General features: G+C 43.1%; 1 protein-coding gene across 1 annotated transcript in view; it reads right to left on the bottom strand.

Annotated features, from left to right (window-relative positions):
• Positions 1-12653, bottom strand: part of PRKCQ (protein kinase C theta) — a 45773-nt gene extending 33120 nt beyond the window's left edge. Inside the window, exons 1-8 of the mRNA XM_050892745.1 lie at positions 12609-12653; positions 11331-11456; positions 5823-6022; positions 3953-4013; positions 2060-2222; positions 1405-1436; positions 1225-1310; positions 46-175 (exon numbers count right to left, since the gene is read on the bottom strand). Coding sequence (XP_050748702.1) covers positions 46-175; positions 1225-1310; positions 1405-1436; positions 2060-2222; positions 3953-4013; positions 5823-6022; positions 11331-11448 — 790 coding nt within the window. The 5' untranslated portion in view covers positions 11449-11456; positions 12609-12653. The remainder of the gene's footprint in view (positions 1-45; positions 176-1224; positions 1311-1404; positions 1437-2059; positions 2223-3952; positions 4014-5822; positions 6023-11330; positions 11457-12608) is intronic.
• Positions 12654-15517: the final 2864 nt, after the last annotated feature.

Genomic DNA, 15517 nt, shown 5'->3' with positions numbered 1-15517 from the left:
TCCCACTCCCATGCTCAGCTCCTGCCACATATATCAGGGACTCACCATCACACTTCAGTCCTTGCCGTGCAAGGCCCCAGAGGAGCGTGCCACAGTGCTCACAGAAAGTCGGGCTCTTGTAGTTGTAGACTTTGAAGCGGTGAGGCATGTCAATCTTGAACCGCTCTTTATGGAACTGCAAGAGAAAAGCCGTGTTGGCAATTCACTCCTCTCCACCTCAGCTCTGCATGGAAAACCAAACTTGTACCACAGAAGATGGGATGTCTACTGCCCTTTTATCCTTGGGTATGACCATCAAAAAGAAACTATCTCTAACTACCATTCAGATATACAAAGCCAAGTTTTGATACATAATAACTGCAATTCAGTGGGAACTGGGTAATTTCATCCCTGGGCTTGATTTATCTGACCAGAGAGCTGCTTGCATCTCAGCTATGCACCCAGACTCCCTTAATGCTCAATGGAAAAACAGTGGTACTTCTAAAAATTAGTCATCCCATCCTGAAATGGATGTCTACATTTGTTGTCATGAATCGCTCCTTGGAAGAGCCTGTTTTCTTCTTTTAGTATATATGGAGTCAAAGGTGACGACAAAGTTGGATACATCTGCCCTGGAGATGTCAGAAGGCAAGTGAGATGAATCTCATCTCTAAAGACTGTAGAAGGAGCCAGGGTGGGACTGGAAGCAAACAGAAGCTGTGGGACACAATTAAGGAAAAGGGAACAGTCCTATTAAGGGTTTAAGTTCCACGTTTGCCTACCAAAAAAGGAGGTTTATAAGAAACTGATACGAGAAAAATAAAACAAATAATAGTGGAGATGCTAGATCTTCCACTGACTGCTTGGAAATCTCAGATAACACAGAGCGGGATGTTAAAGTACTGCTCTGAAAATTCAGTGTGATGTCCTGCCTAATGGCAGATAGTGAAGAATTTCCTCCAGTATATCTCCACCTCATGTCCACGACTTCCCTCTGAGCTATACATCATACATTAGAAAAATGTCAGTCCTGATTCAGCAACTCCTTATTCAGCAGCTGCATTTGAGTAAATCACAAGTAGGAGGTAATGAAACCACTAGGAACATAAAAAACAAAGGGCACAGATCAGACCACAGCCTTTAGTTCACTAGCACCTTTTGCTTCATCAGAAGTTGTTTCACAGCGATGTAGGAGAGGTCTGAATGACACTCAAGTTTTTTTAAATGCAGCCAAATAATACATACCATTGTTTCTCTGCTATTGATTGCTGATCCTGTACACTTGGCTATTACTTTATCAATGCACTTCTTATGAATGGCAGCGTTACATTCTGAAAGAACAAGTGTGTCATGGTGTTAATAAAAAATGCCTTAAGAAAGGATCAAGTAAATAATGATAGTAACAAAATCAAAAAAGTTTCTTACGTCTGCATTGATAGCCTTGTTTATTTAGACCCCTGAAATAAACAGAGAAATGGTTAATTCTGAATTGTCTGAAAGCCTTGACAGAAGAAAGGAGAGCAACGTTTATGAAAGAAACAGAATAAAACAGCTTTGCTTTTTATCAGTCTTTATAGAGCTTCTCTAATTTAAATATCTTCATTCAATCTAACTGTGGAGTGATTCTCTGTGATTTTCACAGCTTTTTCAGCACATATTCACATTCTGAATTTCACAATATCCAAACAGCAAACTGGGCTGATGAGAAATGTCTGTGCATTTGGCCAAAGACAAAAATATTTATAAAAAACCAACTAAAAAATGAAGGGAATTTTCACAGTTGGAATTACAGCTGTGAACCACATCCTTGAAGTGATGCAATAACTCTACACGGAAGATGTCAAGGGTCTCATCCTGCTGCCTTTACTGACAGCAGGAGCACAGGTATTCACCAGAGAATCACAGAATCATAGAATCATAGAATCATTTATGTTGGAAAAGACCTTCAAGTTCATCGACTCCAATCATAAACCTAACACTGCCAAGTCCACCACTAAACCATGTCCCTAAGCGGCACGTCTACACAAGAACTGATCCCTAGGGTTAAAAGGAAAAAAAGCATAGATTTATTTTCATTTACCATACAAACTCATGACAGACAGAGCAGAAGGTGGGTTGTGGAAAGAAGGTGGCCGTGAACTCGTGACACTTGACATTATGGATTTTGGCCTGTTTGATGGCTCCCCTGCGCTGGTGCAAGGAGAAGAAGCCTTCAGTCTCACAGTCACCCAGGTCCTTTGCATCTGGGGGGAAAGGAAACAGAAGATTTATTAGGGTACCCTGTCCTGATCAGGCGCCTTGAGAAAATGCAGCTGCCGAAATACTAAGTGACTGAAGCTGATGATTCGCACATGGGAATGAACATTTTTAAGAAATAACCATTTTCTGAAACCCACACAAAGCTTGTTTGGATGTTTTTTTATCTACCATTCCTACAAGGACACTAAAATGACTTTAAACTTGGGAGTCTGAGCTCCTTTGAATATTCATAATGCTGCTTTTGAAATGTAGACCAGAAATTTCCCAAGGAGAGATAATTCGCAGTTAAACATTAAATTCTAACTTTGTATAGCATTGAAGAATCATGCCCTAAAAAAGATGAAATTATATAAAAATTAATTATTATCTATATATGCACACAAACACACATGTATATATATGTGGGTATTTAATGGAATAATTTATGTGTGTGTGTACGTGTGTGTGAGTAAGCATGTATGTGTGTTCCTAGGATATTCTTTTTCTTGTTATTTTTCCATGCCAACAATTGCTTTGCTGGTTGCTGTGTCCATGCCATTATTCCCAGTTCACATTTAAACATTTTAGAACAGCAAACAAACCAATTCTGACTACACGTGCATATACACATGTGCACTTACATATGTGCTTGTGTCTACAAATCTAGATATGCACACAATATCTCACTCTCAATCGCTGTTTTGTTTTACTCATGCATTACACAGCAAGTTACATAGGTATTCTGTGGAAACTGGCCCCCTGTGTGATCTGATGCTGATCTTGCTATTTGTAATACAAACACAATTTGCATTTTCTATGTTTTGGCCTCTCTGATATCTTATAACGTACAAGGAGGCAACAATAGTCTATTCTATATTAAAGGTAGGAATGGATGAAGAAAATATCAGTATGGACACGCTATTAGCTGTTTTCAGTACTTCTATGTTTCTTTAAATGGGAAGTCCTTCTAGATATCTACACCTTACAGCTTCACCCCACATCTGAGCGTGCGAGAATTTTGGCATCAAAGACAGGAAAATAAGACCGAGCACTTGGATTGCAACCCATTTTCTCCAACAAAGCAAAATGCATTTCACATGGACATCAAACTCTGCAGGTGGGATTTGGTTCCCAGTGAAGACACATAAATGACGGTGTGTCCCCTGTTTAGGGTGACTAAGCCGCTGCCACGTCCCTGGAGGTCTAGCTGGACCAGGCAATGGAGCCCAGTGAATGACTCAGCTCACCTTGCAGCAGAAACCCGCATTTGATCGGATGAATCACTCTCTAGGTTCTTTTCCTGTTTTGCCTAGATTGCTCTTGATCTTAAAAGCCCAACTAACACGTATACTTGTTGTCAACCGTAAATTGTATCCCAACCTTGACATCTGCACTATAATGCACACAACGGCACGTTACATGCATACCTACAAGTAGAATGATTTCAGAGGGAGCTGGCCTCTTATGTACCTATTCTGTCTTAGTGTAATGAGAAAATCTAGCATTTTAGTGGTAAAACGGCCAAAAATCTGCCTTGCAAATCACAGAGGATCAGTCAATCTTCATCCCCACCATACTATAAAAATTGCTTTTCTGGAGTGTTCATTTCAAACCGTTATGATAGTTCCTATGAATAAATCAGTAATAACATAGGCACTGCTTTCAGTGAAGACACCATGTCTGCCCCACATAACCAGAAATCACACCTATCAATTAACAAAAAAAAATCACTTGCCACTTATTTCCAGGAAGTATCTTGCATTCATCAGCATTCGGCCTTGAGGTTTCAGTTCTAGCTGGTTGAGATAAGCGAAAAACAAGAAAAAAAGACCAGTGTAATCATTAAACAGTCATTCAAAGAAGCAACAATCATTTCAGATGACTCAAGCTATCTCCTTTTCCTAGTGGGAACTGATGAATGCCAATGTGGGGCAATAAGGCAGGGTAGGAGCAACTATAGAGAGAGGAGGCTAGATCACCTCTTATCAAACACTTGGAGCGGCACGATAGAAGAGATAAATGTGACTAAACCACAGAAGCTATAGGCAGGTTTTTAGACACCAGCTCAGGACCAGCACTATCTATAGAGAAAACTTGTCGTTCCCAGTGGATCCTGCAAGGGGGAAGTGGGAGCACCTCAAAAAACCCAGCCAACTTCAGACAGGTACTTAAAAGACGCTGAAATCTTTTAGACACTTGGTTCTGCAAGTCTAACTTCCATTACAGTCAACGTAAGTGATACTACAAGCTTACTCAGGCATTTTTTGGGCCTTCCCACTGGACCTGGAAATTCCCACCTATCTGAACCTCTGTCCATAGCTGCCTTTGCAAATCTGGATCCACATGACTAGGAATAAGAAGACCTACATTCTAGGATTTATTCAGCCTGAGAACCACAACAGTGCCTTCTCCACCCTCCTCCAGTACAGCCTGAGCAAGGTTACCTCTCTGCCTTCCAGGTGAAACAGTGCCCTTGCACAAAAAAGAGAGAAAAATGCTATTCTCTCTCCTCATGACCCTTGCAGGATAAGATATCCGGGACCACCCTCCCCAGGTTGTAACTTGTATCGGGGAGTGAGTAGAGAGAAGATCTCAGGACCTGCTATCAGGCTGGGACACAACAGGACCAGGGTCTCCCAACTCCACTTGACCTTGGGTCTGTTACCCTTGCTGCAAGCAAGCAGCACCCCAGATTATGTGCCCCCTCTCCTCCTCACCAGGCTACTGCCTCCCATGGCTTTGAAGCCTGGGGTTGGAGTCACGCTGAGCAGAGCCTTTTGGTTTTCAATTCTGCCCCTAAGTATCTCAATTCCTTCTAAGTTATGTATTAAATGTGCAAATCTCTACCCAATCTTGCTCTTAGGTCTGTTAAGTGACCAAGGCCTTTTTGACTTTTCTACTCTCTGCTTAGCCCAAGCAGCTTAGCCTGAGAACTGGCACGAGAAATAAAACAAAAAAAAATTCCAGGAAATCAGTTTCTCTCCAATTGTCTTTCCACTTTATTGTTATTCATGGCATGGCTACTGAATACTACATGTTAAAGACTATTATCAAGAACTTTCTTGCTTGGACTACCAGGCAACATAACCTTACATTTAGCATTCTTATGAAGACTGTTACTTCAAATTTACTCCACTGTAACTCCAGTGATTTTAAAGGAGTTCCTCTGACATAACTCTGAAGTCAGGCAGCTGTGAATCAGTTACTTGATATTAGATTAAATTTTTAAAGCTGTTTCCCCAGAGCACATAAAACAATTCACATTTAGCCACTCATATTACCATTTGTCCCCAACGGGTTTCCTAAGCGAAGATTACTACGTGGGCATGGCTCACCTGAACCAGAATCCTTGCTAACAGAGGGCGTAGGTTTCAATATAACAGCAGCAGGTAATATAAACGTGCCATGCTCTTTTTTTTCTGATGTGCATGGGAGTCTTTCCTTCAAGTCATACCCAAGTAGACTCAAAACATTATTCCTTGGATGTGGCAGTCAGTTCCTGCTGCCCTGCTTATTACAGTCACAGCCCGGCACGGACACGAGGCATTCCCCTACCCCACAGCAGCTCCCCATCACATCCTGCAAGAGGAGATAACGATGCTCACCCATATCTCTGTCTTCCCATTGCTCTTTTTGCACCTCTCTGCTAGCACCTTGAGTTCCACCGTGGTCTCTGAAACCATTTCGGCACTTTTGTCCTTGACGACGATGTGCATGACCCTGCCGTTGTTGATATGGGCATCGAAAGTGCTGTTCCAGGGTGGGTACATGGTGGGCTTCTTCTGCACGTACACTTGGCCATTTTCTGTCAACAAGAAGTGGTTTGGATTGACTGGACTTTCTTCTCACCTGCACTAAGGCCACCACTCTACAGTCCCTGAGACAGATCTGTGTTATTTACCCACCTGAAGGTCTCTCTCCTGGCACGGTGTGTAACGGACCATGTTAGATTGTCTTAGGAGGTTACTATGTGAAGTGAAACCTAGGATGGGATTCATCTCACTTAACTTTAGGTGTCAACAATGTGTATACCCATATCTGAGCTGTCTGAACATTGGCTCCATTCAGAGCCAGTGTAGAGAATATAATCAATATAAATCAATGGAGTTAGGGTGTGTTCATTTGACCAAATACAGACATCTACCTTAGAAAAGATAATTTCCACCCTTGACTCCATTAACTCTATTGAGTAGACCTCAAATGTAGACTCTGACAACATAGATACCCACTTCTAATCAGGTGAATCTCATCACAGATAACCAGCTACATGTATCGTCCGTCCCACGGCAATGCAAAATGAAACAGGCTTGCTTCAGTCCCCCCAAAAGCTGGGTGCACTTTGTCATTAAGGTTCAGCTGGAGCGCATGTCCAGTCAGTTGCTATATCTCAGCTAACTCAGGGATGTTAATATATGAACTGCCTTGTAGACCTGCAACCACATCCACAGCGGTGCAGAGTTTTCAATCTAGCAAACTTTTCCTGCACCTCTTCCTCATGCATTAGTTCCTCTTCCTTCATAGCAGACACATCTTAAAATGGTGAAGGGTAGCTCTGAGGCTTAGCATTAGCTTGCATAGAGTTCTCTCTAGTTAGTTCTCTCTGAAAAGAGTCTCAGCCAGCTTTATTTATTTCCTACAGCCCATTTTATTTCATACAGCCCTGTAAAAGGCTTGGACACTTACTCAAGGTAAATTCTATTTCACAGTCACCCTCTGCAAATTTTCAACCCATCAAATGCTGAAGCTGGAGGCATAAGAGAATAAAAAGCAGTCGTGTGAGCAGCAGACCTGCGACTCCTGTCTCCTAAAGACCCTGCTCCTGTTTCCAATAATCCCAGCCTTTCCTTCATCCCAGCTGGAAAAGCACATGCAGCTGATAGCCTGGAACGTGACATGTGCTGGAGAAAATCTTTCCCTAGATGGGAGGACTAATTCGGGTTTCTTCTCTCTGCTCAGCTTTGATTTACACAGGCAGGAACTCAGGGCTTTCTGAGGCTTGTACCACACCTTCAGGATGGATTAAAATTGGTAAACAAGCTCCAAAGTTATGGAGGCAGGAGAGAAGGAGAAAAAAAGGAAACAGTGACTCCTGATTGTGTAATATTCATCTCGGGAAATGAGAGAACGTTTATTGGGGAGAGAACAAATATCAGGGCTGTGAGATTATAACAAAAATCTCCCTTCACCACCCTATACATTGGTTTCCTACGAAAGAAGAAACAACTGCCAGGGCCACTGATGTAAACTATACTCACTAGATAGATTTAGGTTGAGAAAGTAGCTTCCTGAGGAGAGGCATGCAGGATCCTGCAACCAATACTGACTTGCTGAAATTTCACTCCACGACCCAACACCTGGCTCTCACGAAACGCTTTTGCACTTATTTCAATCACAGAAACTCGATTCGAGCTGCAGTCCGCTCTGACCATCAGCGCTGGTCTGCATCGCAAAACTGAGCGGAGATCAGTCCCGCAGCGTAAAATCGCTTCTCACACTTGTCCTGCCCGGTATGACAAGCGGTTGTGCAACTAAATCTTAGGTTCAAATTCAGCTTCCCCAAAGTTTAGAGCACCTCAGTCTCAGGTGAATCCAACTCTATCAGTTAAGTGAGGCTGACTTTTCACATATGCAGATTTAGGCAATCATATAGTGAGCTCATTGTCTGCAGACTTAATTCAATCCCATCAAGCTTGCAAATATATATTCAATGCGCTCTTTCAACAAAAGCAGACAAAACAAGACATAAAAATGAGACATAAACTTCCCAGCATCCCGGAGAACAGAAATCTCAGTAAGGACCATTATTTCTCTGCTACATCAGTGAAACTCCACGGATGTGAAACACAGCACTTGCAAAACAAGTGCTTTCGTTTGCATTGCACTCCAAAACATACGGCTTAAATAAACAAACCCTGGAATGTGAATGAACTGGCCAATATATGGGATCAGACAGTCACCCCCGGCGCATCCCCGCTGATGTCTGTGGAATTCTGCCAGGGATTAATCTAACCCTGGGTTCCTGAAAAATAAAATAGCATCTGTCTTTCCCAGGCAGCAGCTTCCACTGTAGCTGGGACCACTTTTCCTGGAGGCTTGCTGAGTTCAAACGCGGAGCAGGATCTTTCACGAAGCAAATGTCACCAAGACAGGTGGTAAAATGGCACCGGGCCGGGTGGCTTGTGAAGGCAGAAGCCATTTTTAAAGGGCAGATTTTTTTATACCTCAGAGGCGCCTATGATCTCTGAAATGTTTTGTCATCAGTAATAAATTGCTATAACACTTCTAACTGTATGGAGGTGTGGGGGTTTTTTTGGTTTTTAAAGATTATATCATAAAATACCAGGGTCCCTTTTACAAAATAAGCAAGTGGAAAAAACAAAAAGGCTGCCCAAGATCTTTCCTGAGCTTCTGAAATTCTTTAGGGCGGCCTTGTTGTGACACCCCTGTGTCCACAGATGATGTGCATTACTCCCAGACCCTTGGGGACCTCTGTCCCAATGACTTATTCATCACGGCTGGTTGACAAGGCATGAACCCAAAGTCAGAGTCAAACCCCCTTTTTTGGGAACCGAACACATTTATCATCTAGCACTGCTCTGTTTGCAAAAAACAAGCAAACAAAAAAACCCCCTCACACTTGCTAATGCTAAACATGATATATATCTGATCCATAATAGGACATTGCAAAAGTCAGAACAGAATCATCTACCAAACCAGTTCCAGCACAGAGCGTGCAGGGATTTGGGACTGGATCTATCCTGGATTCAGCTCTGGGTTTAAGCACGTCCTGCCCTGCATTCTGCACTCACCGCTATATAGCAATCATTTGCCCTGAAGAAATCTTAATGGCCATGTGTCAGAGCACAAGGCTGGGAGTAAGAATTGTTTGCATCTCTTACCAGCTGTGCAGCTGATCCACTCCTGCTCCTTGGACATGCCACTTCAGTCAAAATTTGCATATCAGGGCACTAATATAATTTTTTTTAAAATCCCTTTACCATTGAGTAGCAAGTGCTTTGTGAAACCAGGGAGCCGGAGAGCAAACCATGATCAAAAAAATCACAAAGCAGGGATGCAGCTATTTCAAATATACTCAGCTAACGTTTGTCCTGAGACCTTCATTGCCTTTTGCCTTCTCTGAGCCTGTTTGAGCATGACAGCTCCTCGGGATGGTCATGTTGAGAGCATTTCTGCATTTAGAGTCAGGCTCCTCTCACTGAACTTCAGATATGTACCTCTGAGTGGACTGTCTAAACTGCCCTGGGAGTCAGCAGAGAGCACTGGGCTTTTCTAGGGTGTGATTCACCAGACCCATTGTGGATGTCTTCCTCAAGACAAGATGAATCCCACCACAGAAATCCCTGTTTGTTCCCTTGGTTTGTAATGCAAGGAGCCGACTTGCTCAGGTATTGATACACTTGCAGAAGACTGGAATTATAGGGGAGATGGATCCCACCATGGCCTCATCTTGGCTTAGTCACCTTAAGGTAAAGTTAGCCATCTACACATTTAGACACCCTCCACCAGGAGCAGATTAACATCTCCCAAGGGTGGTTCAACCCACCCTAAGAGGGGAGTCTGAGGTGAATCAATCTCAGGAGGTTCCTGCTGCTATCACTGACATGACGCAAGTCCCCCTGGCTGCCCCACCACGTCCTGAGCAACAGCTAGATGAGTGCAATTACACCCCAGCAAACATATATCTTCTAATAGAAGGATGTCATTCTTCCTATATTCAGTCCTTACTAATGGAGAGAAGTTCCCCCAAGCACACTTTTTTATTTCTTGTTATTATTATTATTGACTCTCAGGAGCACAAAAATTATATCCCTTAGTTAGTACATTTGTGTTTGTCAGATGCCAGAAAATGCTTTCAGCTCTGTGTAAGACAAATAAACATAGGTCTGTTCTGACCAAATTGATTTTATTCACTTTTGAACTGACAGAGACTTCAATTTCAGTTATAGCTTTCAAAGGCCTCATTAAAGCAAAGAGCCAAGCCCTGCACAGAGCTGAAATAGGACATACTTTCAGTAAAAAGTGAGATCTTAGGGATATCTTGTCATGCAGCATTTTCTTTCCTTCTGAACTTACCAGTCACTACATCTTCCAGAATCATTTAAAGTATTATTTAAGCCAAGCTAAAGTTCAATGTGATAAATGCTGTCTCTTAAAAACCAACCAACCAACCAGACAAACAAACAAACCCCCCCCGTGAGATATGGAATTATTTTAAAATTCTAAAATTTCTTTTTTTAAACTACTTTAACATCCTCTGGAGATTTGAGTCATGGGGATTCTCAAGGTATAAAAAGGGATTTCTGAGTTGATTTGATTTTTTAAAGAATCACAGCAGTCAAGTTAGGAATTTATCAAAGATTTAAGATAAATAACAGCCAATATGAGGAATTCCCTGACACTGAAGGTTTTGATCTTCATGATTCTTGAAAAGCAGAACTGAAGAACTTTTCATCCTCTCACTGGGACTATTTTCATGCATAAGACATATAAGAAACGTTTCCCCAATGAGGACTCATCAGTGCTGTTCAACACTCCATATATCCAGACACAGAAAACAGCTTAGCAGGAGGCTTCACTTTCAAACATTTTACACAGTACAACAATTACACAGAGACATTAACTCCCTCTGCAAAGACTGGGGCTGTTTAAGAGCTATTTTTTTAAAAATGATGGAAGTTGCTGGACCTGTCAGTTCCTCAAAAAAATGTGATAAACAAAGACAGCCCTCCCAGGAAATTTCTAGGACACCCAGATTTCATCTGTCTGGACTCCCATTGACAAACCAGCAACTGCTCATAGAAAAGTGAAACCAAATACAGCTCAGCTCATCTGCTCTGTCACATGCTGGGACCTGTAATTCAGTTGATAATAACCTCAAACTGAAGACATAGATTTGTCAGGCATCATCTTAAAATCAGATTGTCTTGCAGGCCATGCCAGAACCAAACTTGCACTGTGCTGAGACACAAAAAGCACTTCACAAAACCTTATCAAGATTTACCAGTGTGCTTCCTACACACCAGAAATGACACAGTAAGGCGCACACATGGTTTATAAAAGCTCACATGCATATTTAACACCTCCCTACTTACCTGACTCCACGGCTTCTTTAACCATCACAGCACAGTAAGGGTTAATCACCTCCCCCTGGGATGGCAGGTAAGGGCCACTGTCATAGTTGGATAAACCAATACGCAGAAAGGGAGACATGACAAGTCCTGTGTCAAACAAAAGACAGGCGATATTTGGGAAGAGTCTAAAAATTCCCTTGGTTTTAACCAGCCTCTTATCTCCGTCGGACAGGGGTGCGCCGGCCGTTAGTTATCCATCCAGCTGGAGACACTCTGACTTCCTCCACTGTCTAGCAAGCTGACGGACTGACCGAGCGCCGCTTAACGTGCGTAAGGTAGCGTAACTCAGCTGTCGGCTTAACCGCGTAGCTGAACTCATCTCAGGGCTGGAAACACCCGCAACAGCAGCTTTGAGTACTAGTGACTTGACGCCAGCTGTCAGGAACGAGAATGACAATATACAGAAGTCAAATTGGGACTTTCTTGGCTGGGATAACTTCTGCTGTAATTTACGTTGAGTCACGCGTTCAAGAAACCTGAATGCTGTGAGAGTAGAAAGGGTTTCGGGAATACAAGGCTGTTGGAAGCCTGCAAGTTGAACTTGAAACTGTGAAATAACTGCGTACTATTTATATACAGCGTGGAAATGATCTCGGGCATTCAACTGCCTGGGTGCTGACCCATATTCATAAGTGAAGCTATAAAGAGAAAATTCAGCTCATATGAACCACACTGTGTAGAAAGCGGAGCAAAAAAAAAAACAATCTCAGGATAATTTTAAGCAGATGAAAACAGAAACATATAAAATCAAGATGTCAGGAAACACAACAAAGCGTTTGGGTTGGTCTTCTCTGTAGGCTCTTTCAGAGCTTCTAGAGAGAAGATTTAGTGAAACCAGAAATTATTAACTGCTGTAGCTGCTGCCCATCATTGTGCCATCTGGGCCCAAGGACTGGGATTTACCACCCAACCTTTGTGTCAGCTTCTGAGCTTGTCATTCCTGGCTCCCCTTCTAGTCAATGGGGAGCAAGAGGCACTTTGAACTCACCTGCAAATGTCTACGGCTTGGACCACCAAAGTTAAAAGACATGAGTCCTATCACCAGCTGTTACTTGTCAAATATATTGACAACAATATATTGTTCAACTACAACAGCAAAAAGTTGAATGACTTGTGGTGTGGCACGCAGCCCAAGTCTCTTTTCCTTTTTACACATAACATGCTCTGTCCCAAGGGCAGCTTCTCTAGCGTCACACAGAAGCAGATCCAGATTCTTTGCTGGGAATGGCATTTTCTTACCTGTAAGTGGTATTTTCCTGACAGACAAGTTCAGTCTCTGGCAAGAGGGGCTTCTCTTTTCATCCCAGTTGTGGACAACATGGAAAGGATTTTCTCAGCTGAAAGAATGAGGATAACTGCTCCTCTGTCTGGGCTGACTTTAAAACTTGGACTCTCTGTTCAAGGAGACAGGAGGCAAGACCACCAAGGAGAGAGGAAAACTTGAGAAACCAAGATGTAGCCCTTTGCTTGAGTGTCTTCTCTCTTACCCAGCAGTGTGGAGTGATGAGTTTCCATCAGCTCCCTGTGCAAAAGTCTAGGGCGACTGTAAAACTCAGAACAAGTTTCTGTTAGTGCGTGGCCAGGTCGCAGCAGATTGTTGTTTTGCTTGTGTCCTGGATATGGTGAGATCTTCTCCTTCTTCCTGTTTTATAAAATGAAGACAAACAGCTACAGTTAGCACTGGGACTGAAACACCAACTATTCTGGCCCGAATATTCACAAGTACTGAGCACTCACACTGCAATTCTTTCTGACACTTTGGCAAACAGATGGCCCATGCAGCCAACTGCAGCTATTCTCTGATGGAGATTTCGGCAGGGGAGGCTTCCCGGGAAGTTTCCCAAAATTTGTTACCCTACATAAGGCCAATCTATACAATGGACAGCATAGGAAGACTCTCCTTCCCATGTGAGCTCCTGGGTAGGGTAGCTAACAACCGGGCTGAGTTTTCAGGAAAACAGCAAAGACTCATAAACCCTCTTGGATACTGCTCTTAAAAGAGAAGAAAACCATCAGGTTTCTGGGGAAGACAGGATAGGACAGAAAGAGAGAAAAAAGTCCTGTGACTCCTGCCTACTGTGTATCCCTAGGAATGCACAGATCATGGGCCACCAGCAGCTATCAGACCTCCTCTGAAGACTGTCCAAGGACCTCTGCACCTGGCATTGCCCTCAAGTGGGAAAACATCAGCACTTTTGCAATTTTACAGAAGCTAGTGGGAAAGGCAAAGCACCACCTGGGGCTGGATGCAGGAGGTTAGGACGATCCTGTTCTCCTCTGGATGAAGGCAGCATCTCTCTGAAGGGTGTTTCAGAATTACTAGTCAACACGTTGGGCATCTAAGAACATGAGTGTTGCTAAAGGAAGCCAAAGATTTTTTGATGACACCTCAGCACTAAAATGTAGTAACACTATTGGCTCAAGTACTAAAGAAACAAAATTAGGGCTAAAGGTTTGAGCCTGGCAGTCATCACATTTCAATGAAATGAATGTAGTTACAACACAGTTAAAATTGTGAAAGCATCTTGTCCTGCTAAATACTCACATCACTGCTCCAAAAATCACTGGTTGGATGTGCTACAAGATACCTTTTCAGATCTGTGGATCTGCTCCCTAAACTGTGACATTTAAAACTTTTCTTAGTCTTCAATGCGGGACACTCCCTCCCTCCCCTCCAGTGCAATACTTCATTTTGGCTCTGTGCAATCAAGCACTTGATGAACAGATTTCCCAGAGAGGTTGTGGAGTCTCTGGCCTTGGAGATATTCAAAAGCTGTCTGGACGTGGTCCTGGGCAACTGGCTCCAGATGGCCCTGCTTGAGCAGGACAGTTGGACAAGATGACCTCCAGAGGTCCCTTCTAAGCTCAACCAGCCTGCGATTCTATGAAAACATGGGTGGGACAGATCTCACCTAATCCTAGATGTCTACAGCATCTGCGTCTCCATGTGAGGCAGTTACCTGGGCTCCTGAGAGAGGAACAGAGAGAAACTGGCACCCTCAGATCATGAGCTGGACCCATTTTAGATCCCTCAGTTAGCATGTGATGAACCTGTTTCTCTCCTTTGAGAGGAAAGGGGAATGTCTGGGGATGATCTATTCACACGGAGCACCTCCACTGTAGAGATCTGGTTTTGATCAGATTCCTCAAGCCATTAAATTTCACAAAATCCCCTGCCTTGTATCAGATCTAAAAGACTTACGCTGGGACTTCACATAAACCAGTCTATTGTGTGAGATGTTCTGCAGCCACCAGCAAACAGGCGAGAATTTTCTACCCAGCAGCAAAGCACGTAGGTTTGGCACACCTAATGTTAGCACTAGCAAATCAACAGCTGCCCATATAAGCCTTGCAAAGGCTGGCTAAAAGCTAGCTAAAATCAGAGTTTACTGTTGTACCAGCCTCATGTGAGCACTCTGCCTTGGGGTGAATTTCTTCACCCCGTCCAATAAATCAGACAGATAACTGGTTTCCTGCTTCTCTCTCACTGTCTTTCCTGAAACCACTTTGGCTTCTGCCCAAACATCTGTTTTCCAGGTCATATCTCCAGCGTTTGCCACTACAGGACTGCTACTTGGCTCACATCCACAGCCATAAACAATTAAGGAACAACACAACTCAGCTCCAGCAACGGCTCACTGTAATAGCAGCAGTTTAAATTAACACTAGAAGCAGCTGCAATGGATATGGAGAGTGTCTGCTTAATTTCCCAGCGGAAAGGATGCTATAAGGTATCTGAAAACTAAGGATGAAACGCTTCTTTCTATAAAGGGCCACCTGCAACCTCTCCTCCAATAAAACAGTAAATACAGTGTAATTGGGGTTCAGCAATACTGCACCCTGCTTCGCTGGCAAGGGGGAGCTTTGCCCACTCCGGAGAATAACGCAACATATGGAAGTCATTCCCAGATGATATTAGGAAGTGATAAACTCCTTAATATCCTTAATCAATTGTGGTTAAGGAGAGAGGAAGAAATGAGCTTCTGCTCCTAGTCAGTGGAAGAACTGCGTTGACGACAGCTGCCTTTAGTGGGATTTATGCTTTTGTGTTTCGCTGAATGAAAATGGATGCATGCATGATGCAGTAAAGATGGCAATTTACTGAATGAGGGACAACTGAGAGGGGAGGGGAAGTATTTCTGGGTTTG

The sequence above is a fragment of the Gymnogyps californianus genome, chromosome 1 (genome assembly GCF_018139145.2).
Source record: "Gymnogyps californianus isolate 813 chromosome 1, ASM1813914v2, whole genome shotgun sequence".
Classification (NCBI taxonomy): domain Eukaryota; kingdom Metazoa; phylum Chordata; class Aves; order Accipitriformes; family Cathartidae; genus Gymnogyps; species Gymnogyps californianus.
The sequence above is the reverse complement of the archived record's forward strand: the minus strand, read 5'-3'. Positions and strand labels throughout refer to the sequence as shown.